At 36.5% G+C, this 25,462-nt stretch overlaps 1 protein-coding gene across 2 annotated transcripts; it reads right to left on the bottom strand.

The window, feature by feature from the left end:
• Window positions 1-774: 774 nt before the first annotated feature.
• LOC145770598 (intelectin-1b-like) lies at window positions 775-25,078 on the bottom strand. Of its 2 annotated transcripts, none has more exons than XM_082582285.1 (10): window positions 24,967-25,078; window positions 24,518-24,593; window positions 22,225-22,383; window positions 12,163-12,245; window positions 7,684-7,822; window positions 7,421-7,512; window positions 5,908-6,067; window positions 5,518-5,692; window positions 1,935-2,047; window positions 775-1,661 (listed from the first exon to the last, which is right to left on the bottom strand). In XM_082582285.1, exons 2-10 carry the CDS (start codon window positions 24,567-24,569, stop codon window positions 1,558-1,560), a joined length of 1,077 nt encoding a protein of 358 aa, XP_082438411.1. In that variant the 5' UTR covers window positions 24,570-24,593; window positions 24,967-25,078; the 3' UTR covers window positions 775-1,557. The 2 variants fall into 2 exon arrangements, with proteins under 2 accessions (XP_082438411.1, XP_082438412.1); XM_082582286.1 differs by having other exon boundaries at window positions 24,518-24,623; window positions 24,967-25,010.
• Window positions 25,079-25,462: the final 384 nt, after the last annotated feature.

Below are 25,462 nucleotides of genomic sequence, written 5' to 3'. Positions count from 1 at the left end.
GAATTCTTTGACTCAATTTTATCACCTTTTAATAAAATTTACATATAGGCCTACTTCCTTTAGCGTATTGTAAAGTTGTAATCGAATTTCTTAGTAATATTTCCTTTCTCTCAGGTTAAGTGTAGCCTACGTTCGTTGCGAAAAGATAGGCTCATAGCTATGGTAGATGGCAATTGACCAATAACGATATTGCTCGATAAGTTAAAGATGTAATTAAAGCATAGCAAACCACAATCGAACTAAGTGGGAGCAAAAGTATCGATGATATTTGAAAGGTTTATGCTTTCTCTCATTTTAAGCCACTTTCCGCCATTTAAGCATTTATCGTTAGCGATTTGTTGCGAAGACGATTAACCTCGAAGACGAAGAATAACCATCATCAGCATATTTGCTGGTAATTTGTTACAATGGCAGAAAACACGCGTTTTTTTCCTAGCCTATATAAATGTAGAAAGATGTGTCATTTATCGCAAAACAAAATTACTTAAAAGCGAAGGAGTCTGGAAAATTAAGTTACAACTGAATAGTTTTGCTGTCACGACCCAAGAGGAACTTGCGCCACTACTGTAGTAGCCTATATAGGCCCACCAAGGGAAAACAACCAACGAAAGACTATCAGCTTAAAATAAACTTAATTGTTTGGCAAAGAACTTTTCTAAAAGTTTCACCAGTTTCTTCGAACTAAGTATACTTCCTACTGTGTGAATGAAAACGCAATTCAACTTTCTGTCATAACGATATTTTCAAATCAATCAAATCAGAATTCATGTCACACTCGGCGTATTATCGTGCAAACTGAACAGAAGTTTTGAAGCTGCTCTGAAAAAGTGATAGTTCCATTGACTAGCTGTCAATGCAGTAGTCCAAACCTTTCGGTTTTACACAATATCAGTCACTAGTTTCAAGATGATTGCGCTTTGAATATGCTCGGCCAGGATTTGAATCCAGCCAAACGTTCTTGTAAGAAACTGTAATTTGCTTAAATATGCTATTTTGTAAGGATAATTATTTTCAATACTTTTTCAATAATTTGATTAATTTCCATGATTGTAACGAGCAGGATCAACTGTCCCATTTTTAACTCTCCACAGCCACACTTTGTCTATGCGTATTAAGTTGGATTTTCTTATTTTGTGAAAAACATGACAAAAAAAAACGAAAAAATATTTCGTGTTAGATGTTTACAAGAGTGAAGATTTGAAGCATTTTTAAGCTTAATTGAGCAACAATAGAATTTTAAGTCCAACAAAATGAATTAATTTCATTGTGTGCAAGCGCCACAGATCAAAGTGACGAAAAACGTTTTTTATGAAAACGTGTGGTAGGCCAACTGTACAATTTTTGCCAAAAAAAAAACGATTTGAAATGATTTAAAATTAACTTTATTTTATCGTCATGTGCTATATTATATTTGAAAGATTTACATATTAGAACTTTTTGTTAGGCCTATGTGAAACAACAAATCCAAACGAAGAAATGTTTGTCAAAATCCAAAATAGCAAAGTCTCAGAATTAATGATTTTTTTTGTGTAGGCTATTGCAACAACTTTTACACTTTCATCTAATAAATATGAAAATGCTTGAGTTGATATCTTTTAATGATCTTCCAGATCGAGATGGATCATCTTTTCTACTTTTTTCATTTCCAGTTCCTTTCCAACCTAAATAAAATGTCCAACAACTCAGTTTCACGATCCCACTCTATTGGATATTTATTGATTGTTCTGAAACTGAATCACTAAAAATAATTTCAAAACACAGATGAGATCTCTTATATTGACATATTGCGTTGCGATTTTTGTTTGAGCTACAAGTTAAAATGTTGGTTAAATTTGTGTAAGAAGTTTAATCAATACTGATGCTATTTGGAAGCTTATTGTAATTTGAAAGATGCCACTAATTTTATCAAAGCAGAAGTGTATCCATTTAGAAACCTGTGTAATCTCCACAGTTGTTTCTTGCTCTTGAAAGAGCTGCTTCTCTCTTTGCATGGATTGGCGCGCCTCCTCCTCCGAGGCACACAGAAGCTGAATTCCCTTTCGTCATTCTGGATTCGAAGGCACATTGTTAAGCTAAATAAATCTGTAATTTTTGTTTTTAGAATTCTGTTGTTTCTATATGGAAGTCAAGGACAATGAAAGTCAATGTAGGCTACTTTTGATAGATTGTAGAATAAGAGTGTGTAATAGGCATCTTAATTATTTATCGTTTTCTGTTAACAAAAACGTTAGGCTACTTTTTAAAGCCCACATAGACTACAAAAAAATTTCATCATTTTTTGTATTTCCTGTTCATCACATTACCAATTTTTACTTTTTCACCAAAGCTAATTATTCAAAACTCATATCTTTACACACAGATAGACTTAAAGTGCCCCTGACAGGTTGGATCCAAGTATAGTAACTTTTTTAAGCATTTCCTAGCGCAGAATTATGCTTAGCAAACGTTTTAATCTTAACCTAGTAGCTCGACTGGTTAGGGCGAAATTTATGTCATACGACTGCTCCGCTGAAACTCCATATTTCACTGCTCTGGGACGACTTCGGTGGTGTTACGTCATCCTAAGTGAGCGTCGTTAGCGACGGATGAAACAAATGCTTTCTAGATGTAATTGGTAGATCACAGTTTGGTCGGAGTTGGTACAACAAGTGGTTGCTTTTTTCAAAGATTTATTGTTTTTGCAGTTTAATAGAACTGTACTGGATACGTTCCTATAAAACCTAAAATATACTTGAAGTGAAAAATGAAAAAATCGTACGAATCATCATTCATATTCACTATTTATAAATAAATAAAAGTTCGCTCTCTCTCATAATGTTTCTTCAGTTGGCCATTGAAATCCGGTGTAACGGCCATCTGGACTTGGAAAATTGTTTCGGATTCGCCAAACAATTCATGACGGCAGCACAATCCGGTTGTTGCTTCCGAGAGCATCACCTTGTAGTATCCACTCCAATAGCATACATGCCTGTAGGCAACTAACCGATAGCCTACTGCCTGCAAGGAAATGAAATCACTTCTTTTAGTGTGCATTCTTTAGCGTTTAGGGTATTTTTAGCCTAATGTAGCATCCTTGTTCGTTTGATAGGTTTCCGTTTCTTCCTTTCGGTTTATTGATTTTTCTCCAGTTCCTCTTGCTCCTCATAAAAAAAAAGTCCTCAGAACTGCATGGTGTAAGTGTGCCTCAAAATCGGTCAAATTTGTAACACAACTAGATGCGTCTTTCTTCAAAAGTTCTTTCGTCTGTGGTACTTCATGGCAACATACACATTCATTGGGCTGGGGCATAGACTCGCACTTGTGGCAAACGCACTACCTAGGGTGCTAGTTGTGGCGAACGTAGGCCTACCACCATAACAAAATCATTTTCAGTGAAGTGAAGAGAATATATACGACTAGTTTTGTATGGCCCCTCCCACTTTCGAACACTTGAAGAAAACTTTGACCATTTTCTTCTCAGCATCTTGTTTTGTGGGAAAGTGTGAAAAGATAGCACATGGTCTTTGTCACTGACAGTGACACTGTCACATAAACAGCAATTAGTAGGCATTGTCTCAACCATAAATTAAGGGTAACTTACTATTTGTGAGATACTGTTGTTACACTGCAAATGGCTACAGCCAGATGAGGACAAATAAAAAATTATCAAAATTGTAGCCCTACGAATCTACAGTTTCAATTGAATTGAGATGCTGTTTGATAAAAATAAACTCGACCAATTTGATCTAAACCTGATAGTAATAATAAGTTTACTTTTTCATTTCGGTAATTCTTATTTTGCACATGCTTTTGACCAACAGAGCCCCAGCACACATTCACGTTTTGCAGTAGTCGTACTATACCTTCCCAAGTCAATACAGAGAAAGAATGTATCCTTCCCACTTATGGTGATGTCACAGCGGAGTTGCCGTTTTTATTTTCGCAATTGAATGAGTGCCAGATTCGCCGAAAGTCAACGAAAGTTTGCAAGCGTGTAACTTAGTAGTTTGTTGGTATTTTTAACGATTTGCTGGTCAGGGAAGTTTGTTAGTGTCATCTTTTTGGTATCTTAGATAAATTTAGCGAATTTATTTACCTGTCAGAGGCACTTTAAAATCGACCTGTTTCTTTTGAAACTTGAATCAATAAATATGTTTGTGGTTTAGCTAAATTTATCATGGTATCACAATCAATATGAGTAGCTCTGGAAACAAGCAAGACTTTTTGTTCTAGAATGGGTAAACTATTTGTTGCGTAATTCTGTTGTGGTGTTTCGACGCTTACTGACTGATAGTAACCTTTTGTTACTCAATCTGTTATTGTGAAATCTGCATATCTACAAATTTTGTGACATTCTGGGGGCTCGTGTGAGATTTGAACCCGGGACCTTTTGCACCCCAAGCGAGAATCCTACACCTAGACTAGAATGTGACAATTCCTTCTAGTTCTTACACGTAAAGAGACTTTGAAAAGATTGATTACTAGTTTATTGGGATATCAAACGTTAAACAGTCATATAAATGGTTGAATAGGTTTACTTATGAGATGATAAATGAAATACTTGAACTGACGAATAGTTTACCACTTTCAACACATAAAGAAATCAAATTATGAACAGCAAACGTCTTCGTCGATTTCAAAATAAAGATAGGCTATACTATTACTTGCAACAGCTACTTTACAACTGGCAATCCCTTTGCCTTTTAAAATCTATTCAATATCAGTTGGAACTCTATAATCGTTTTCAATATACTTTTCATTACAACTTCTGATTCGCATAATACACAACTCTAGTAATAAAATAATCAAATTACTCGGCTATTTATAGCAGGTTTGCTTAGACCAGAAGCTTCCAGAGACTAGGGTAAATATTACATAACAACAACACATTCTTCTGGTCAACAAGTCTTTTGGTCAACAACAAGAAGTTTCCAGAATGTCACAAAATTTCTAGATGCAGATTTCACAATAACAGATTGCGTAACAAAAAATAACTATCGGTCAGTAATCGTCGAAACACCACAACAAAATTACGCTGTAAAGAGTTCACCTATTCTAGAAAAAAAATGTAGTTTGCCACCAGAGCTACTCATATTGATTGTGACCCATGGTTTTCTTTCTAGTGATTAAATGTATGGAATTAATTGCTACATGATTGATTGTGGAAATCTAATCTTGGGACTGAGAACGCTTCTGTGCGAGCTTAATATTCGCAGTTTCGCATACGTGTAGAGGCTTTAGACTGCTGACGCAGCCCGTTCACCGAGAGTGACAGAGTGAAGTTTCTGATTGTTAAAGTGTTGTTATCTGTGTATTATTCCATCCACGGGATGCCGGTGAATGGAGAACAAGTCATCGATATGCATTGCTCAAGCGCACACTGCGAGAGTCGAACCAGCATCGCTTGCTCTTGCAGCTTTTCGCTAGTAAAGTCACATGCTCAACCAACTGAGCTATCCTGGCGGACACTAAAGATAGCAGTACTGCTGAAATTGTCAAAGGTAAATCAACCAAATTAACTTCTGATTATTGCCATACTTTACTCCAGGACAGAGAGCGTTGGGATAACCATCTTCATCAAAGGCACGGAACTGCAAAAATCCTGGCTCAACAAAATCTTTTTGTTGGTCAGGAATTCCTGCCATGATGGTGGTGTTGTTTCCTTTTAAATATGAGATCGGAGGCGCTACAAGCGTAAAGAAACGGGAAGAACCTAAATGGCCAATTGGTTAGCTTACAATGATTGTTAGGAGTTTTTAATTGTCAAAAAATAGTTTCGCTACCGTACTTTAAAAAAAAATCTGAGTGCCTACAATCCACATTTTATAACTACTTTAGGTACATTAAACAATTGCATTCTCTAACGGGAGCCTATAGCCTACTTCTGCAAAAACACTTGTAGTCTTTCTATTTAAACAGACACCTTACCTGCATGGATAAGTGGTACATGGTTAGAGTAAAGAGATTGCAATGTCTTCCCGTAGTTTGCAAGAAAGCCATTAGTGGTGTAATACTTTAAAAATGCTTGAGATGAAACAGATGGAAGGGGAGTGTTGTTGGGAACATGCCACACCATCACATTATCTCCCTTAAAAATTGAACAATTTTGTATGAAGTTAGAATAAGTTTGTTGGCCCAAACTAACTTTCGTGATTCAAAGCCAAAACTTATTGATTGATTCTAGAAAATAAAAACAGCCAAGTTTAGCAGGTTAACTACATTTCGACACCATAAAGGTGGTCTTAAATAAGACTATTTTGAAAAAGGAACAATGATTAAGAAGGCCAACACACTGAATTAAAAATAGGGAGAAAATCGCGGAGTACTGTAATCATGCCGTCCATATCAAATAAGTTCTGTCAAGAACAATCAACTGGGCAATTTTTTCTCAAGATAAGAAAGCCCTACTGTTTAATAAGGATGCAATCACAATGATGTGGCCGTTATTACGAAAAGACCAATATAAGAAAGAAATACAATTTTCATCCTGTGTTTTTAGTCGAATAATAAATTTAAAGATATTTTAGTCTACAGTAGAAAATAATAGTTGATGATCTTGACCACTGGTCAAAATTCTTGTTTGTGGTTTAATGTGAATGATTGAAGAAAACACTTAATTCATACAATACATAATTTGTGATGAAGTAGCATCATACAAGTTGGCAGGAGTTTGACAGTGGCCTGTCTTAGGCTACGTACGTTTAACAAGAGTACAGATTACATCAGTAGGTATATTCTTCCCTTTTCTAGAAAGAAGGTCTTGGCACTCAGGATGTTAAAGCATTTTAAACACGGGGAAGACGGGGCAAAGCGGGACACTTTTCGTAAAAACGTAATTTCAGCAACAGTGATGGTTGGAATTAGTTAATTTCTTTTTTAATTAAAAGCCTTAGTTGGTCAGCATATCTGGTTCGAAGATCAAGCGGAATCTTTCTACTCTAGAGTCACATGTTGCCCTAATGCACTGTCCCACTTTGCCCTAATACAGCTGTCCCACTTTGCCCCAAAGCATAGCCTTTAGAAAACAACTCTCTGCTGAAACCTGTAACCTAGTTTTAGGTAAAAGTTGCTTTTGTTACCAACAAAATATATTGTCTCAATGTCTAAGATAAAAACAAAGCTACCAACAAATTCGCTTATGCTAACGAATGTGGTAGCTACTTTTCCATCTCTTTCTTATAGCAAACCATGTCAAAACACATTTTATTTCCTCACGACACGCGTTGTGCTCTGCCAGTCGCCATTCTTCCACAGCAATTACTGTACAGTTTATAGTTGCCTAACTAGTGCTTCCGGTTAGAAGGAGCCAAAGAATACAAAACATGAGAAATCGCAATGTCCCACTTTGCCCTGCGTCCGCTTTGCCCCGTCTTCCCTAGTACAAGTAGCCTATTTTACTTAGAACACAGATATAATCTCATATTTAAGTTATAAGACCTACCTTTGCTGCATAGTAAGCGATATTTTTGTAATCTCCATCGGTCAGTGACAACAACGAACCGAATACATTGATGTTTTCCCAATTTCGTGATCCTAAAATTGAATGTTTTATGAAATTTGCAGCCAACGGATTTAATATTTTTTGCATCAAAATTTGTTTGATTTCCTCTGTACTTTTGATCTTACGCGTTACAAATTTATCTAGAAATATAAATGTTTTGCAACAGAAGTGAAGCTATTTGCATTAATAGACTATGAAACTACCATTGTAGTTGCTTCTCATGGAAAACCCCTGATCACTCGACCAATTGTCTCCTATAGTACATTTTCCATCAATGTTGTTTTCATGAACCGCAGCTACCAAGGTCCATCCACCACCTGCAGACTCCATATCACAATAAACCTAAATTCAATAACGTAGGCTTAGAAAAAGAAAACTAAGAGTTTATTATCAAAGAGCAGCCCATTTTAACCTTGTTTTTTGACCTGTTAACCAGAATGAGCAGACCTTCTGTTTCATTTCAAAAGCAGTAGAGTTGTGCAGTTGTTAATAATATGGTCTATGATTTGCTCTTCTGTGACACAAGTGTAAGAAGTTCCCAAAATTGTGAATGTTGCATGACTTAGTAAAACAGTCTGACGCCCATGCCTGTATTCGATCAAGTCGTATTCTCACACCAATCCAGACAAAGAGATGCAAGCGTGGCCGTTCCATATAACTAAGATATGCTTTGACTCAATAATAAGCAATTTAACTTTATCAGCACATGCGTTGACATTTTGTCAACATCGATTTTTTATGTGAGATTGCTCTCGCCACGTACGCACTAGCTCAGCAATATTTAGTGACGAAAGAGGGATTGTGAGTTGTTTGCTACTATAGAGAATTCAAAAAGTTAAATTGTTTCCACAATGAAGTATTTGCGTATTACCTTAATCGGCACATATGTTGACAAAATGTCAACAGTCAGAAGCAATAGGATAGTCTTGAAAATAGAGAGTTTAGTATTTTAAATCACTACACAATAGCTAGCTATTATCGCATATGGATACTGGATAGCCGGCTATATTTAAGAAAGTTGCACTTGCATTTAGTGAAGAGCTTTCCGACTGAAGAAGTTTGAATGCTAGCTCTCTTACTCCACTTCAAAAGAATAATAGTGTTATGGATTCCTCTTCAATTCCAATCGTTTATTTTCCTCTCATGGTCTGGTTTGCAATCGTTAACTTCAAAACCTTACAAGGTAGGAACAGTAATGGCAAATCAACGTAAAGTACCATCGCAACTGACTCACATCAGCAGGGGGGAAGAGAGGTGAAAAATACTGGAGCATTGTATGACCATTTAAACAACATGTTGCTATTGTCATTTGTACCTAAACAAACCAGAAATGTCCTCATGATGTCTCCTTCACACTCATCTGTTTCGATAACTGTCAAGACTGTCGCAAAAAAACTTTTTTTATTATGGATTATAACAAGCATAAAGGCAGAGTTGGCATTTTTGATGAAAACTGTGAGGAATTTAAGTGCTTGAGGAAAACAAATCGTGGGCAAATAGTTATTATTTAAAATTTGATAAATGTTGCCAGTCACAATGCATTTATCATAATGAAACACACAGATTTTGTCAAAAAACACCATTCAAGTTGCTCAACAGTATGTCAACAGAAAGAAATTGGCAGCAGAAACTAAGTAGGCTACTTGTCGAAAAATTGCGGTTCGTCGATGTTGGTACTTCAAACACTTCGAATCACACAGTTCAAGGCATCAAACGGAAAAGATGCTACAGATGTGGCAAGCATACTCGATCACTTGCAGCCGACGGGTTTGCTTAAGACACAGAAAACTTCAGAAGAACCCATATAATAATAATAATAATAATGTTAGTTTTTATATAGCGCTGTATCCATCGCAGAATGCGTTGCTCCTCAGCGCTTTACAAAGCAGACAGTGTCAATGCAGCCGTATAGAGGCGCAACTGAGTACATTATTACCCGAATCCACTCCATTACTCAGTGCCAAGCAGAAATTAGATTCAGTACCATTTTTAAAAAGTCTTTGGTATGACCCGACAAGGTATCGAACCCATGCCTACCGATTCAGAGGCGGGCGCACTAACCACTAAGCCACCGAGTTTGCTTGGAATGCTAAACAATTATTTTTTGTTGTGCTTCATAAAACTCCAAAACGGTTTATTTCAAAGTTTAACGACATGATCCTTTCCCTGATTAATATCATTGTTTCTTCTTCAAATTTAATTAAATTGCTTGGTGAAACATTAAAGCAACATTTTTGTTTGGAAAACTTTAGTGACAATGTTAAATCTTGCTGTTTTCATCTTAGAAATATTGGTTCCATCAGACAATTCATAAATGTTGAAGCTTGTAAAAATTCAACCCATGCACTTGTAACATCCAGGCTTGATTATTCAAATTCATTGTTAAATAACATTCCACATTTGTACTATTTTGAGTCTTCAAAGAGTTCAGAATGCTGCCGCTTGGCTAATTACTTTAACACGTATACATGAGCATATTACTCCTATACTAAAATCCCTGCATTGACTTCCAGTATTGTATCGTATTCGCTTCAAAATATGCTTATTAATTAATAAAGTTTTTCATGGTTTTGCTCCAACTATCTGGACACTTTGCTTGTTCATTATAAACCTGCCAGAGCTTTGCGTTCTCAGCATCATTTGCTCTTATGTAACCCTTCGTGTAAGATTGAAAGTACCGTAGCCTATTATTTATCACCATTCTCATGTACCTACAACGCCCAAGAGCATCGTTTGCACTGTGGATGTGACGCTATATAAATGTCGTTGTAATTATTATTATTAATATCACTATTATTATTACATGATTCTGCCTGTTTGTTAAGCTTTCTGTGTGCTTCGTCTGAGAGCTAGTAAGTTATAACTAAGCCCTGAGTAGGAACCAGACCTCCCGATTGAGATTTATGATTGTATTGATAAGGTTTTATCAACGTCAAAATCATCTAAATTCTAAAAGAATAACTTCACCGAGAACAAGGCATTTGTATCGAAAATATAATTAAATGCCATGTTGGATGTTGACAATTTATCATCATCTGTGCCGATTAAGTTACCTAAAATTCCTGTTCTAATAAGGTTTAAACAAAGCATTGACATGAACATTAATCAGAAAAAGTAACCTATTGGTTCATATTTGAACTAAGCTGTGTGTAAAAATCATAGAACGTAACTTTTTGTTTAAGTTAAATTTTGCCATAATTATTATTTTAAAACGCATTTATTGTACAAGAAAACGTATGTTTACTAGAATGATTAAAACAATAGTAAAGGTAAAGGTAGTCACATACTCAGTTACTGAGCTTCTGGAAATGAGAAGATAAAGTTCTCATCACCTTATGCTTTCGGCATTGAAGACCAATTCATCCCTATGGCTACCTGGGTGGACCATCAATTAAACTTGAAGTGGAAGAATAACTGCACAAGACACCACAGCTTCATCTCCGACACGGCCCTTATCCAACTCGAATGCACCTGGCAAGAAAGGTCTGAGTGCGACTCAACCTCTTGAACACTGGCATCAGACTATTCCGTTTCACATGCATAAATGAAACAAGGCACCATTCACGATCTGTGAATGCTCGGAGGAAAAATACAACGCAGACTTCACCATTTACAACTGCGCCAAATGATGTGCGTGATCTGTGAGAATTGGATGATGAATCAATGCCGTGGCTGCTCAATACCTTTCCAAATATTTAGCCCGAGTCATCGTCAATCAGAGATGTACGTATACGCCGCAAATTCTACGCCGCATACCTGCGGCGTAAACTTTTTGTTTACGCGAACGCTTGCGGCCACATTTTTTTGTATAGTTTGCGCTTGAGGCTACGCCGTAACGTTTTCGCGGTTTTTTAGCGCATAGCGTCAACGCATACTTTTTAATGTATTTTTTCGCTACAACACGCCAATACCTTCCAGGTTCCAGCACTGCAGTTGAAAGAATGTTTTCAATGGGCAAAGACATATTGGAACCAAAACACAGCAAAATGTCAGATGAACACTTTCAGATGCTTGTGTTTCTTCGTGGAAATTCAAAATAAAACTTGTTTGTTTCTAGTGGTTTATACCGTGTGAATGTTTGGCACCTAGCAAACAAAATTAGTTTACGCTAGTGTATGCGCTAACGCTGACGCCGCCAACTTTTTTTACAAGTTGCGTTGACGCATACAGCGTATGGTTTTTCGAACGTTTGCGTTAACGCTGACGGCGTCAATATTTTTTGTATGCGCGTACATCAGTGTCGTCACTGTGCAAGGGTGCTAAAAGGCAGAGATATCAACTGAGCGAAGAAGTAAGGTTGAAACGGAGAAGCCTTTGCTGCCAACGAGGGTGGGATGGCCAGTTCCTTTCTTTCGACCGCCATTCTTTCAGAAACTATGCCTACCCAGTTTATTACACCCTGGGTAGAGGTAGGCAGTGTTTATCAACAACCAGCTTGAGCCGGGAGTCAAACCAGGTTTGCAGTATTGGAAAGTCAACACCTAATCTACTGCGTCTTCTTACAGTACATATGCTGCGCCATCCCAAAAACAATAGTGCGTTTAATTAAATGCATGCTTTCAGCACTGAAGGATACAGTAACGTGCTCATCATAATAATTTTACTCAAGACATGGTGGGTAAATACAGTAAAAAGTTACTCTTTTCAAACACATTGCATTACATTTCATCTCTGTTACTTACCGGAAATTTATCAACTTTAGTATCTGGTTGAATGTAATATACTCCAGTTTTCCCGTTGAGGAATTTACACGATTCCATATTTGCTGTATAGCAATACTTCGTTATTTCCAACGTTGGTTGGTTGATTTTAAATCTTTATCCTTGGACTGGCAAAGCCTTGGTAGATTATTCCTAGTAGCTTCGCATACTTGTAGAGCAGTGATTCCCAATCTTTTTGTTGTCACGGACCCCTTTAAACAAATTATTAATTCTGCGGACCCCTACCTAAATTTTGCCTGAAACTCAATTAACATAACTTACTATTGACCATTGTAATAATTATGCTACTCAACTACTGTACTGAGTCATATTGCATTGCTGCTATGACTCCTGCGGCAAATATCAGGTTAAACAGTTGCTCAAATAAAAAAAATGAGTGAATTGTTCAAGAAATGTCAGCAGTATTTGAATATTAAGGTGACCCAAAGTGCCATGCCGAAACTTATGTAGGGCCCGCAAAAGTCAATAAAGTCAAAAAACTTCAGGACCTCGTCTATCCACGAATCAAACAATAAAGTTATTTTCAGCACCTAGGGGACTGTTTCTAAGAAGTTTAACCATGGTTTAACTAGGTCAAAGTAAAGTCAAAATTGACAAAGAAGACAAAATTTGCATTAAAGTCAAAATTTGTCAAATTATGGTTTTTGACAAACTTTTTGTGTTTCTTGAGATTAAGTTTTGTCAAAATCCTTGTAGAAGCATTGTAAATCAGGAACTGCGACACAATTAAACCATATTAACACATAAAAGCAAGAGATATGTCACAATGCCCACGAATCAGCAGTAATTTTTATCGCAAACTGTCCATATTCATTGTTACGTATTTAAATAATTTTTATACAACACTCCCTCTTCACAAACGTGGTCTTTTCGAAGATCAACAGTTTGGATTTTAGGAATAGCTTACTGACATTCTGTAATACAAAAATACCAAAGCAAGCTTGATCGTCTTCAGAAAAAGTGAGACAGATTTGCGGAGATTTTCCTATCGTCAAAAGCACTACGCACTTTTTATAATCCATAAAATTTCTTGACTTTTCGACAAAATATTACGTTTGGGTCTGAAATCGACAGAATATTATGTTTGGGTAACTGGTATCAATTCAAGGAAGAACTGTGCCGTGTGCCCTCTACAAATAAGCAATTTCGTTACGTCAAAATAAAGTAAAAAAAAAAATTTTTTTTAGGTCAAAATAAAAATGGCCCATGGCCACCTGAAGATGCGGCCTGATTTGTCACATTTTGCAGATTTTGATTACAGCTACTGCTAGTGCTTGACTGATATTTTTTGAGATGTGTTTACTTTTTGCGGTTTCCTAATGACATAAAACTTTTTTGTTGCCTTGGGGAAGCAATAGCAAATGAGAAAAAGTAAGTTGAAAAACGCAAAATCAGACTGTTATTGAAAATTAACAGTCTGACTAAAATCTTCGAAATCAAATTTTCTTTGTTTTTCAACATGTGAGGATGTTAAAACCAATTGTGTCATTTGAGGAAAAGAATAAAGAAAGCGTAAAAATCTAATTTTTAGAAAAATTTATTTAAACGTTCGCCCAAAGTTAGAAAAACCTGGAAATTTCTGCAAAATGTGACAAATCAGGCCATATCTTTAGGTGGCCATGAAATGGCCCTATATGAGGTAAACTTTGGTTGCACCGCATGCTTTCTATTACGTAATAGACGAGCCAATCCTGATTTGACTGTAATCGACATGCGTTGTGGTAGATGTAGTTTAAGGTCAATGTACACACTGTAGGCAGTAGGCAGCAGCATAGATTTATTTCAATGCATACCGGTAGGCCTACAGTTTATTCTCGCGGGCTTGAGCTTAACACATTTGCATTTAACGAGAGAAATGAAAGTAAAAAGATCGCTTTTCATATTTTTTTCCAAAATTCATTAATGTAATCACGGACCCCCAAATGCTTTTTCACGGACCCCCAAGGGGTCCGTGGACCCCAGGTTGGGAACCACTGTTGTAGAGGCTTTTGACGCAGGGCCGATTACTGCAGTTTTCGTGATTACGTGCAGTTTTCCGATTATTGAAAAGTTGTTGCCAGGGAATTATTTCGTCCATTATGTGCCGCTGAATGGAGAGCAGTCCTTAAAATGCGTTGCTCAAGCGCACACCCCGAGAGTCGAACTAGCACCGCTTAATCTTGAAACTTCTTCGTCACGAAGTCACGCGTTAACCAGCTGAGCTATCGGGGCAAACACCAACTGAGCTAACGTATTGCTGGTCACTTCCACTGGAATGGCCAGGATTACTTTAGACCTAGAATGCCCACACTACTAATTTTGTTTACCAATGTGTTAGGGCTGAAATTTATTGCATAGCCAAACCTTTTCATTAGCTTGGTATTAACCAAAAACACACATATTATATAGGCTAAAACACATTTTAGAAATAAATTGTAACCTCTTTTCTTCTGTGTAAAATTTTTTCTATATTTCCTTAATTGGCCTCACGTTGTAGATCTTCCTAGAAAGATCTGAAGTGATTTATTTTGTGTTTATTTCCGAACAATACTTGCAATGCTCCCAACAAAACACACCCAAGCAATACAAATGAAATATAGTAAAATTGGCTTCAGTGGTGAGGGAGCTACCTGGACAGAGGGTCTTGCATTTTGCTTTGCCACGTGCAAGACAAAATCCGAAGCAGATCAAGGCATGAATAATATTCTGCTTATGATGCAGCCCAGAAGTTTGCTTGGGGCCCACCAACAAAAATTGTTTTATGAAGGTTGAAGAAATGAAAAAACATTCAAAATTTATCTTTAAGTCAACAATGTTCCTACCAGTTTTTTCCTTTTTGATATTGCAAAAACTATTGTTTAAGGCAGCGGTTCCCAACACATGGGTCGCGACCCAAAGTTGGGTTGCCTGATTATTTTTTGGGGTCGCTTGTTTTTCAGGCATATTGTATCTTGGGCGAAAAATAACAATAAAAAATTTTTAAAACGTGAAGAGATCGATCACAAAACTGGAAAATATAAACACAAGTCATGAAGCGTTTCATGTCGAGACATCGGAAAGCTTTGTAGCATGATCGTAGTGCAAGAAGTTTTAACAGTTTTCGTTTTTATTGTTGTTATTATTATTATTAAATGTAAACCCAACAAAACTTTCAGTCTCAAACATAAATTAACTTGCCAAAATTACGGGATATACATTGTAACATGCACTATATGTAACGAACACTATGTAGGACAAAACCATGACAAATTTTTTCACACGTTGGACCACACATGGTCTGATGTGGTAAAACGCATCAAAGACAAAGCCCCAAGTGCTGTATGGACTCATTGCTTTCTTCACAGAGAGGCCTTTGCTGCAAAAAAGCTGTCTCAAGAGCGGCACGAAGCGTTGAATGATGTTGTGAAGTGTGTAAACTTCATCAAAGCAAGTCCACTTAATCGGCTTTTGTTTTCGTCTTTGTGCACTGACATGGATTCTGATTATTAGCCTACCAAGCATTGCTGCTGCACACAGAAGTGCGATGGTTATTGTCACGAGGTCGTGTCCTGAAGCGAGTTTGTAATTTGCGGGAGGAGATTGCTATCTTTCTGAGGCAACAGAACTTGTGAGATTAGCCGAGAAGTTTTTGCAAGAAGATTTCAACGCAAAAGTTACCTTGCCGATATATTTGACTCTCTGAATTCTTTAAATTTATCTACGCGAGGCAACGGCTTTACGGTGATTGATCGCGCCGCAAAAGTTTCTGCATACTACAAAAAAACTCATATTCTGGAAAAGTTATGCCACCAGAGATGAGTACGATATATTTCCTCAGCCATAGCGGTACGAGAGCAAACCATTTTGGGGGGGCAGAAAGTAAATTTGCCCAAATGTGCACGCTCTTATAGAAATTGCCCAACTATAATGTATGCGGTGCATGATAACAGTGAAAAAGTAACATAACAAGATCACCAGTAGTGGCGTAGCCAGTAATTTTGAAAGGGCGGGTTTTGAGGGCGTGTTTCGCTTATGAGGACACCCAGCAGTGGGGGGGTCTGGGGGGCCTCCCCCAGAAAATTTTGAAAAATTACTTTGAATTTGGTGCATTCTGAGAGCATTTTCAACAAAAATGTGGTTATGAATATTCCTGTAAAATGGTGCTGTCCGGTGGCATAGCAAAAGGATAAGATCATGTCTTCTTCGGTATTTTTCAGAAATAAAACTACAATTCTCTATGTTTTCTTGTTGCTAATTCCTGGCTGAGATATTTGAATGCTTGGTAATGGCAAAACTCGCTCTTTGCAATAGGCTCAGGGTGACCATGCGGATTCAGAAAAAAGTACATAATTATAGAGAAATTATAATTAAATGTAATAAAACACAGACATACTACTTCTGTTCAAATAAACTTTGTTCAATCAATTAAAGTATACTGTAGTTTTGATGATACTAATTTTAGTACAAAAATAAAAAGGTCTGGCAGCACTACTTCTAAAAATATAGTTAGGCTAGGTAATTTGATGACAAAAATAACTAAGTTTAATATATTCTAAGTTTGCATACAGACGGTGACGTAGGATTCAAAGAACCCAATTAGCCTAACAGTTCGTATTTACATTGATTCAATGTCTGAATATTGAATAATATTCAGGCCACCCAGATCGGCCACCCCCACTAGTGGGGAACAAATCGACGATGGATTATGATGATGATGATGATTCAATCATCGGATTTGCAGAAGGCGTCGTTGGATTTTAAAAAAATCTCCGAATAGGAAACTCGCCGAAAAAGGCTCTGGCCGAATAGGGAACTCGCCGAATAGTAGCAGAACCTTTTTATAAAAGTAACCAAACAAAGCTAAGCAACACCTTAACATTACAGTACTTTTAACAGGTATAACATGTTTTTGTTAAATGTTGTGGTGGTGTTGCTTAGCTATGTCCATTAGGGTGGCCCTTAAAAATCATTTTTCTGAAATTTACTGCTCCAAACCCTTAAAAAGTTTCGTCCTTACAAAAAATGAGGTCTTGCAAAAAAATTTTAAATTTGAAGATAATTTAGAGGGTGCACAAGACCCCTCAAGTTCCGCATCCCCCCAAAAATGCAAAATTTGGATATCTCGAAAACCGCTTGAGTTAGAGATGTGCTTTTGGTGTCTAAACATGCAGAAGACAAGTTTTTCTATATGCTTTCTGAACATTGAATATGCCTATCTTGAGTAGAAAAGCAGTAATTTTGAAAAAACTACTTTTTAGGGGTTTTGCGTGTAAGATTCATAGTTAAACAATAGTGCAAACCAAAAACCACAATTTTACAATTTACCTTTCTAACCTGTTAAATTGTGATGTTACAAGTAAACAAATAGCACTGTTTAAAGTGACTAGAAGTCCAGCGACCTGGGCATTAGATACACAATGTTCATAACCTTTAACAACCTGTAAGTACTGTTTTCATGTCCCTAAGTCTAGCTGAGTTCCGAGCTAATGTAAAACTTCATAAAATTCATGTAAAACTTAAAGCTGAGTTCCGAGCTAATGTTCCTGCGGTTGTCAACTGGGATGGAAAGCTTCTCAGAGACTTAACAACCAAACAGCATGTCGACCGCTTGCCGATTATTGTAACTGGTAATGGGGTTTCTCAGCTGTTGCAAGTAGCAAAATAGCCAAACGGAACAGGATCAAAACAAGCAAAAACTGCTGTAGAAGCTCTCAATGAATGGGGCCTAATAGAACAAGTGATTGCATTATCATTTGACACTACTGCTTCCAACACAGGACGAAAGCTTGGCTCACGTGTCCTCATTGAACAAGACCTGCAAAAAGATCTATTGTATCTAGCATGCTGCCATCATATTCATGAGCTGCTAGTACAAACAGCTTTTACCACAATCATGAGAAGCACTGCTTCACCAGATGTTCTGGTATTTAAAAGATTTCAAACACGCTGGGAGTTTATAGGCAAGACGAGGTTCACCACAAAAGCTGAAAACAAAGAAATAGCTGATACAGTCATCGATGTGGATCTATAATAGCTTGGGCTGAAAAATGTTTGAAGGAAAGAAAAGATTTACGTGATGATGATGATAACAGAGAATTTATAGAGCTTTCATTAATTTTTATGGGAGCTATTCCTCCGAGAGGTGTTCATTTTATAATTCCTGGCCCAATGCATCATGCTAGATGGATGTCGAAGATTTTGTACTCATTAAAAGTTTGGATGTTTTATGACCAGTTTAAACTTGCAGAAAGAGAAAGGAGTGAGCTCTTGCAGATGTGTATTTTTGCTACAAAATTGTACCTTAAGGCATAGATAGAATCTCCTGCTGCAGCCCCGAATAACGATCTCAATCTTTTGAAGTCTTTTAAAACATATTCCAGCATTAACACTGCAGTGTCGAATGCTGTATTATCCACGTTTTCCTCCCACCTGTGGTATCTGTCTGAAGAACTAGCTGCCCTTGCCTTTTTTGATCGTTCTGTATCGGCCCAAACCTAAAGACTCATGGTCAAAGCAGGGATTCATAGTATAGGGATCGCCAACTCGGCTGAAAATCCGACAATCGGAGTGTAAAAGTGTTGCCAGATCTTTTATATTTTTAGAACAAAATATTATTTTGGCAATTTTAAAGAGTAGTGGTCGCCCAAAGCTTGTCCGTTTAAAACTAACCTGAAGTTTAAAGTTGCACAAGATTGAGTTAAAGTAGCTTGCAGTTGTGTAACCTTGCAATAAGAATGTTCTAAATTTATGTACCAAACTTAAATAAAACTTGCAGGTGTAAAAAAAAATTAATAGAAACCAGTTAAGAACAAAAAAATTTGAGAAAATTAAAATACACCTCAGGAATAAAGAGCTTCATGTTTTAAGTGTTGAAGCCGGTAATTATTTTTCAAGTAGGCTTAATATGTTTTATGTACAAGAGAGGGTAAATTTGACAAAAATATGATAGTTTGATAAGTGAACAATAAAATTGCTTTAAATTAGTTTTAAAATATTTATTTACGGGCAAGTTTTGAGCAACTACTACTTCAAAATGCCAAAATAATATTTTTTCTAAAAATATAAAAACTATCTGGCAACACTTTTACACTCCGGTTGTCGGATATTCAACCGAGTTGGCGATCCCTATAGTATGTATCCCTGGGTCAAAGCAATACAAGAGCGGGAAGAAACTGAGGATGCCCCTTAACGACGGACAATCAATTCTGCAATGACTGATCGACTGAAGTTTTCTGACCAGGTCATTAAGGGGTCATTGTCACTGTTCAAAAAACTGGACATATCAACTGAGTTTTTGGAACAGGATCCAGAAGCCTGGGCGATCTGTGATGGTTACTGTGAGGCATCAAACATAGTAGACACTCTAACTGTCACAGATGACCACGCTGAGCGAGGTGTAGCTCTCATAGAGGAATAATAACCGCATCCTCACTCACAATTAAGAACAGGTTCAGTATCTGATGCAGGTGGTTGCAGACCTTTGGAAACGATTTCCAAACTGCAATAAAGCCACTTTAGCTGACAAACATGTGTTGGCAAACAATTAACAATGCGGACAGAAAAACTATGTGATTTTCATGCCAAGGCAATGCGAAAAGCTAGTTAATTTTGCCGTCAGTGATTGATATTCCGATAAAGCCCAATAATTTGTCATAATGCTAAGCTTATGCTTTGTATCATATAGTTTATTACGCATTGTTTTCCTATTTTTGATTACAAGAAGTGCTTTTGTAGCCTTTTTCAAAAACAAATTACCGAATCTCAAAATTTACATGTATTTTCTCGTAAGGACCACCTTACCCGACCTTGTTATTTGTGTGAGGACCACCCTACTACCCTAAAACACATGTTTGCAATGTTCTATTTGTTTACTTGTAACATCACAATTTAACAGGTTAGAAAGGTAAATTGTAAAATTGTGGTTTTTGGTCTGCACTATTGTTTAACTATGAATCTTACACGCAAAACCCTTAAAAAGTAGTTTTTTCAAAATTACTGCTTTTCTACTCAAGATAGGCATATTCAATGTTCAGAATACATATAGACAACCTTGTCTTCTGCATCTTTAGACACCAAAAGCACATCTCTAGCTCAAGCGGTTTTCGAGATATCCAAATTTTGCATTTTTGGGGGGATGCTGAACTTGAGGGGTCTTGTGCACCCTCTAAATTATCTTCAAATTTAAAATGTTTTTGCAAGACCTCATTTTTTGTAAGGACGAAACTTTTTAAGGGTTTGGAGCAGTAAATTTCAGAAAAATGATTTTTAAGGGCCACCCTAATGTCCATTTATGGTTGAAAAAGTACTGTAGCCTCCCCACCCGAATTGTTTTGTAAAAGTACCGGTAGGCTATTCACCAGATTTATATAAATTCATATTTTGTAGTTGCCCAAATCAAGATGATGCATTTATAGATATTATGAAAAAAATTAAAGACTTTGTAAATTTTGATGCGAGGCAACTGCATCATGCCAATTTGGGCAGTTTTATAAATAGACTATGATCAGATAATTTCACATTTTTTGTTGCCTAAATCTAAACTTTACAGTTATGTAAATGGGAAAAATTAATGAATTTGTTCATTTTGGGGAAACTGCCTCACACTAATTTGGGCAGTTGCATAAACAGACAGACTAATCAGTTTCATCAAATAATTTCATGTTTTTAGCTGCCCAAATCAACACGATGCATTTGTGAAAATTAATAAAATTAGCTATATAGCAAATTTTGTGTTTTGATTTGGGCAGTTTTACAAAAGTATTAGAGACATATTTTGGTGGCTGCCCAAATTGGCATGATGCAGTTGGTTAAATGCATTTCATACTATAGTTTGATCACCATGCAATACAATACATCAGTACGGATGTGCCAAATGAAAATTTAGCGGCACATTTCTTGTGCAAATAAGAGGCTGTACTTAGTTTGATAGGTAAAAGATATTAATTTATAGTTTTTCTTAATTCATGCAAATTTGTAGCTTTTTTTATAGCAATTTTTGCCCTAATAATTTTAAGATTTTGCCCGGATTCGCGACGTTTTGAAACAACAGGGGGGGCGGCTGCCCCCCCTGCCCCCCTGGCTCGTACGGCTATGTCCTCAGCTAACGCAATATATTTGTGGCAAGGAAGTTGATATTAAGCAAACCATAATTGGACACCTGGAACAGTTTGCAAAAAAGTTTGTGCACTACCATGGAGAATCTCTGACACCTAATAGCCAAAATGATTAGATAATTGATCCATTTGTTGGAAAAGATCTGCCTCGACTTCCCACCTATGTTGCAGAACAGTTTATATGGACATAACGACAGAAGCAGCAAATCGTATTTCTTTTGCGTCCTTCAAAGACAAACACTCCAAAGATTCTGCAAACATCCACTTTTGAGCTTCCATGTACAAAGTGTATCCCACAATTTCAAATTTAGTGATTCAAAAACAGATTCTATTTGCAACAACTTGGCTTTGTGAGACTGGATTTAGCGCCATGTGTGCATTGAAAACTAAACAGCGAAACCGGTTGGAAGTTAAAACCGACATGCGGCTATGCCTAAGCAAAATAACGCCTCGATTTCAAAAACTCACTAACAGCAAGCCAGCACAGCTATCTCATTAGTGATTTAATAAACATATTATTTTTGGAAAAAGTTACTGCTTTTGTAGTGCTGTTTGTTTGCAACGCAATCTTGTATGGCTTGTAAAATACTACGACAATTTGCTTGGGTCACAAGATTTTACCGAACTCAATTTTTTGAAAAATGGATCGCCTTAAAAACGAGTTGGGAACCACTGGTTTAAGGTATATCTTGTTCTTTCTTGTTTAAGTGAAAAATAATTGAGTGCTTAGTAACTTTGGATCGGCGGCGAATACTTTTTCTTGATAATTTCCCAATAAACTGTTGGTGACATGAGCATTGAAGAATTTCACCTGAAGCTATAAACTATTGATTTCCATATACAGTAATGTTTTCGTTTTCAATTAGCTACTTTTCAATGTTAATAAATCATTTATATAAAAACACAATTACAGTATCTTGTTTATTTATTATTAGTCTTACTCCAAGCTTACCGTCATTTTGCTTGACAATTCTAGCTTGCAGATAACTGAAGACAGAAAGTGCCAGGCCAAAAACAGCAACGATGAAAGATAAAAAAGCGATAATTTTCCAAACTTTGTTGTCCGACTTGAAAGTAGACAACCCACTAGCCTTGTCTTCTGATAGATTTTCTACAGTCATAAAAAATGTTAAAAAATTCATTATCATGCAATGAATTTAAAATAGAAAAACATTTCATAATCTTTTAAACAACATGTTGGCTGACTCTGGAGCGGACCCTATAGAGGGGGCATTTGGTCATGTGCCTTTCCAAAACCAAAAAAAATTGCAGTTTTTTCTAATTTAAAAAATAAATTCGCTTGATAAATCACATTGCATTAATCTAACCAACAGGATGTGCCATGTCGTCAGTAACGAATCCAACGAGGGACACTTGGTTACGTGCTTCTCCAAAACGAAGAAAATACACGTAATTCCCCTCCCCCCATATTTCTAGGGTTAACGTAGCATCTGATGCTTTATCTCGTGCGTATTGTGTCAGTACAACTGGTAACACACTAAAAGAAATTCATGAAAATTTGTGTCATCCGGGAGTTGTGAGAATGCAACATTTTGTAAGAACAATGAATTCGCAATACATGATAGATGATGTGAAAAGATTGTCACAAATTGCAAAGTTTGTTGTGAAGTGAAGCCAAGGTTTCACAAACCTCTGAAAGCCACATTGATTAAGGCAACGCAACCATTTGAACGATTGAGTATCGACTTTAAAAGATCATTGCCGACAAATACTAAAAATCATTTCTCTTCAACTGTTGTTGATGAATTTTCGCGTTTTCCTTGTAGTAGGTCTAACACTACTTGTCACACCATAATTGCTTGTTTGAAATCTTTGTTCAACATGCTTGGTATATGCTAGCAGTAGTGCATAGTGATAATGCAAAATGCTTTATATCCAAAGAAATAAAACAGTTCCTAAGTGAGAGAGTTATATCCACAACATATTTCTCAGTGTATAATCCGCGTGGCAATTCACAGTGTGTACGTTATAATGGTAGCCTATTGTTTGGAATGCCATTAAACTAGCACTTTGCACTAAAAATTTAGAATTTTCACAATGGGAATTGGTTTATCCCTGAAGTATTGAATTAACTTTGATCGTCATTATGCACAGTCACAAATGAAACGCCTCACGAAAGACTTTTTAATTTTCCACGACGCTCAACTTTTGGGTTATGTGTACCTTTGTGGATTACTGAAGAAGACAATATGGTACTTGTAAAACGTTTTGTACGTAGCAAGGACGAGGACCAGTGGACTTGCCAATGAAAATCCAAACTATGCTGTGGTGAAGTTCCCAAATAGAAGGGAAGCAACTGTACATGCCAGAGACTTGGCAGCGCCCTGACGAGACTTTGCCGAGCCCATCAATCCTGCTGAAGTGGAGAAATCGAATGATGTGAACTCCAGAATAATAAATGTTTCTGATAACGTTGAACGTGAAATTACTTGTGAGAGCAGCTCTGCAGACGATAGTGCGATTATCACGCAACCCATTGGACGTAATGTTGAATTGCAAACACAGAAAAACTGGCGTTCTGTTCGTATAAAAATCCGCCAAAATAGCTTAACTATAGTTGAACGTACGGGTATTTATTCTACTGCAATTCATTTGTTTATATTATTTTATTTAGATGTTCCATTTAGTTTGTTAAAGCTAATATAAGCTTGCGTAATGAAGTATGTACTACTATTAGTTCAAGACACATAGCAAGTTGATACGGTGTTTTGTTGTCATTCACTGCGAAAAATTTATTGCTTACATTATTACAATTTCAACTGTTTTAGTTTGACTAAACTTTAAAAAGTCCCAGTTCTTCAAATAGTATATATATATAATAATTAATTACCCAGTACCGGTACGTGAAGTAGGCTACCAATGGCTAACCCTGAAGGGTTTGGAGTCGAGTGATTTACATTGAGCATTGTTGTGGGTTTTAACTGCTGTCAGAAGATAATTTTTCCTTTTTTTTATCCATTCAGAGTAGAAACAGATTTTTATATGCAATGTTTTGCCTCTTATGCGTTGTAGCCTACAAGGCGTTGTAGCCTACAAGGCCACAACCAAAAAAAAAATCAAGAAGTCTTCATATCCTGAAATTTTCTCTAGTACTATTTAAATAGCCTAATAGTCTTATACTTAGTCTTAGGCTATGCAAAACATGTAAAAACTTTTGGAAAATTGCTTTATTTTGCCTCATGCAAAAGATTAACAAAGCAGACAAGTAGAGCATATAGGCTGACCTGTGGAGACATGACCAAATGAAGATTGAGGATTGACAGTGAAGCTTGCCATGGGGACAACAGAATTTAAAAGGGTCTATGAAGAAAGTATCAATGAAGCGCAGTCCTATTTCAGACAGAAAATAAAATTTCACAATTTTTCTTAACCAGATAGCTTACAAGTATTTGACTCAGCATCATTTTCATAGCCAGACAAAGGTTAGCTGATTTTCCACAATTGCTTTCTATAAGATATATTCCGACTAACTACCGTAATCTGAAGATTTACATTTTTGCTAGAAAAAAGGGTTTACCTGCTTTTGTCACAAAGACATGAGAAAATAGCAAAAACGTTTTCACGATAAAAAATGACCACAAAACTACGTTGTGAAAGAACTAAATGAATACAAGCAGTGAAAGAGTATCAGACAAACTTTGTAAAAGTAACAGTCATTTTGAAACATGCCCACCTTGTTTTAACGCTTAACTTCACCTGCAGACTTCACTGGATCTCTTGCATTCAATAGTTTTCTGTCTATTATTCTCTTTAGTTTTACAGTAGACATGTTGCAGTAATCAAATTTACAAGAATTTGTCGTTTTTTTACAACTCGCTTTTTGGTTTAGCTAAATAGAATATTATTAACTGATGCCAACTGATTTAACGTCAGCTTCATAAATCAAACCTAGTCGCGAATAAAACAACTTGATTTATGACAAATAACTGTCCACTACTTGAAAGTGCGAATGTTTTTAACTGTTCTTTGCTTTTTCACTACGGCACTGGAATAAATCACTTCGCTTTGGTGCAAAACTCATTCTCTAAATTAAACGACATGATGAAGTGGTTTGCGATAAACAGTGTTACTCTGGTAGGCCTAATGTTTTACTTCAATGAAAAGTTGATATCAGTTTCTTCTGCCTATTCAAATCGCTATTGAAATAAATATCTTCATAATTAGCCTAT

This window comes from Aplidium turbinatum, chromosome 5, assembly GCF_918807975.1.
Source record: "Aplidium turbinatum chromosome 5, kaAplTurb1.1, whole genome shotgun sequence".
Lineage (NCBI taxonomy): Eukaryota > Metazoa > Chordata > Ascidiacea > Aplousobranchia > Polyclinidae > Aplidium > Aplidium turbinatum.
This window is presented reverse-complemented; position numbering and strand designations above follow the sequence as displayed.

Coding starts and splice junctions, on each gene's coding strand:
- LOC145770598 (XM_082582285.1), bottom strand. CDS start 24,569: ATGGCAAGCTTCACTGTCAATCCTCAATCTTCATTTGGTCATGTCTCC. Junction 7,823..12,162: donor CTAAAGTTGATAAATTTCCG/GTAAGTAACAGA, acceptor TATTGAATTTAG/GTTTATTGTGATATGGAGTC. Junction 6,068..7,420: donor TCGCTTACTATGCAGCAAAG/GTAGGTCTTATA, acceptor TCAATTTTTAAG/GGAGATAATGTGATGGTGTG.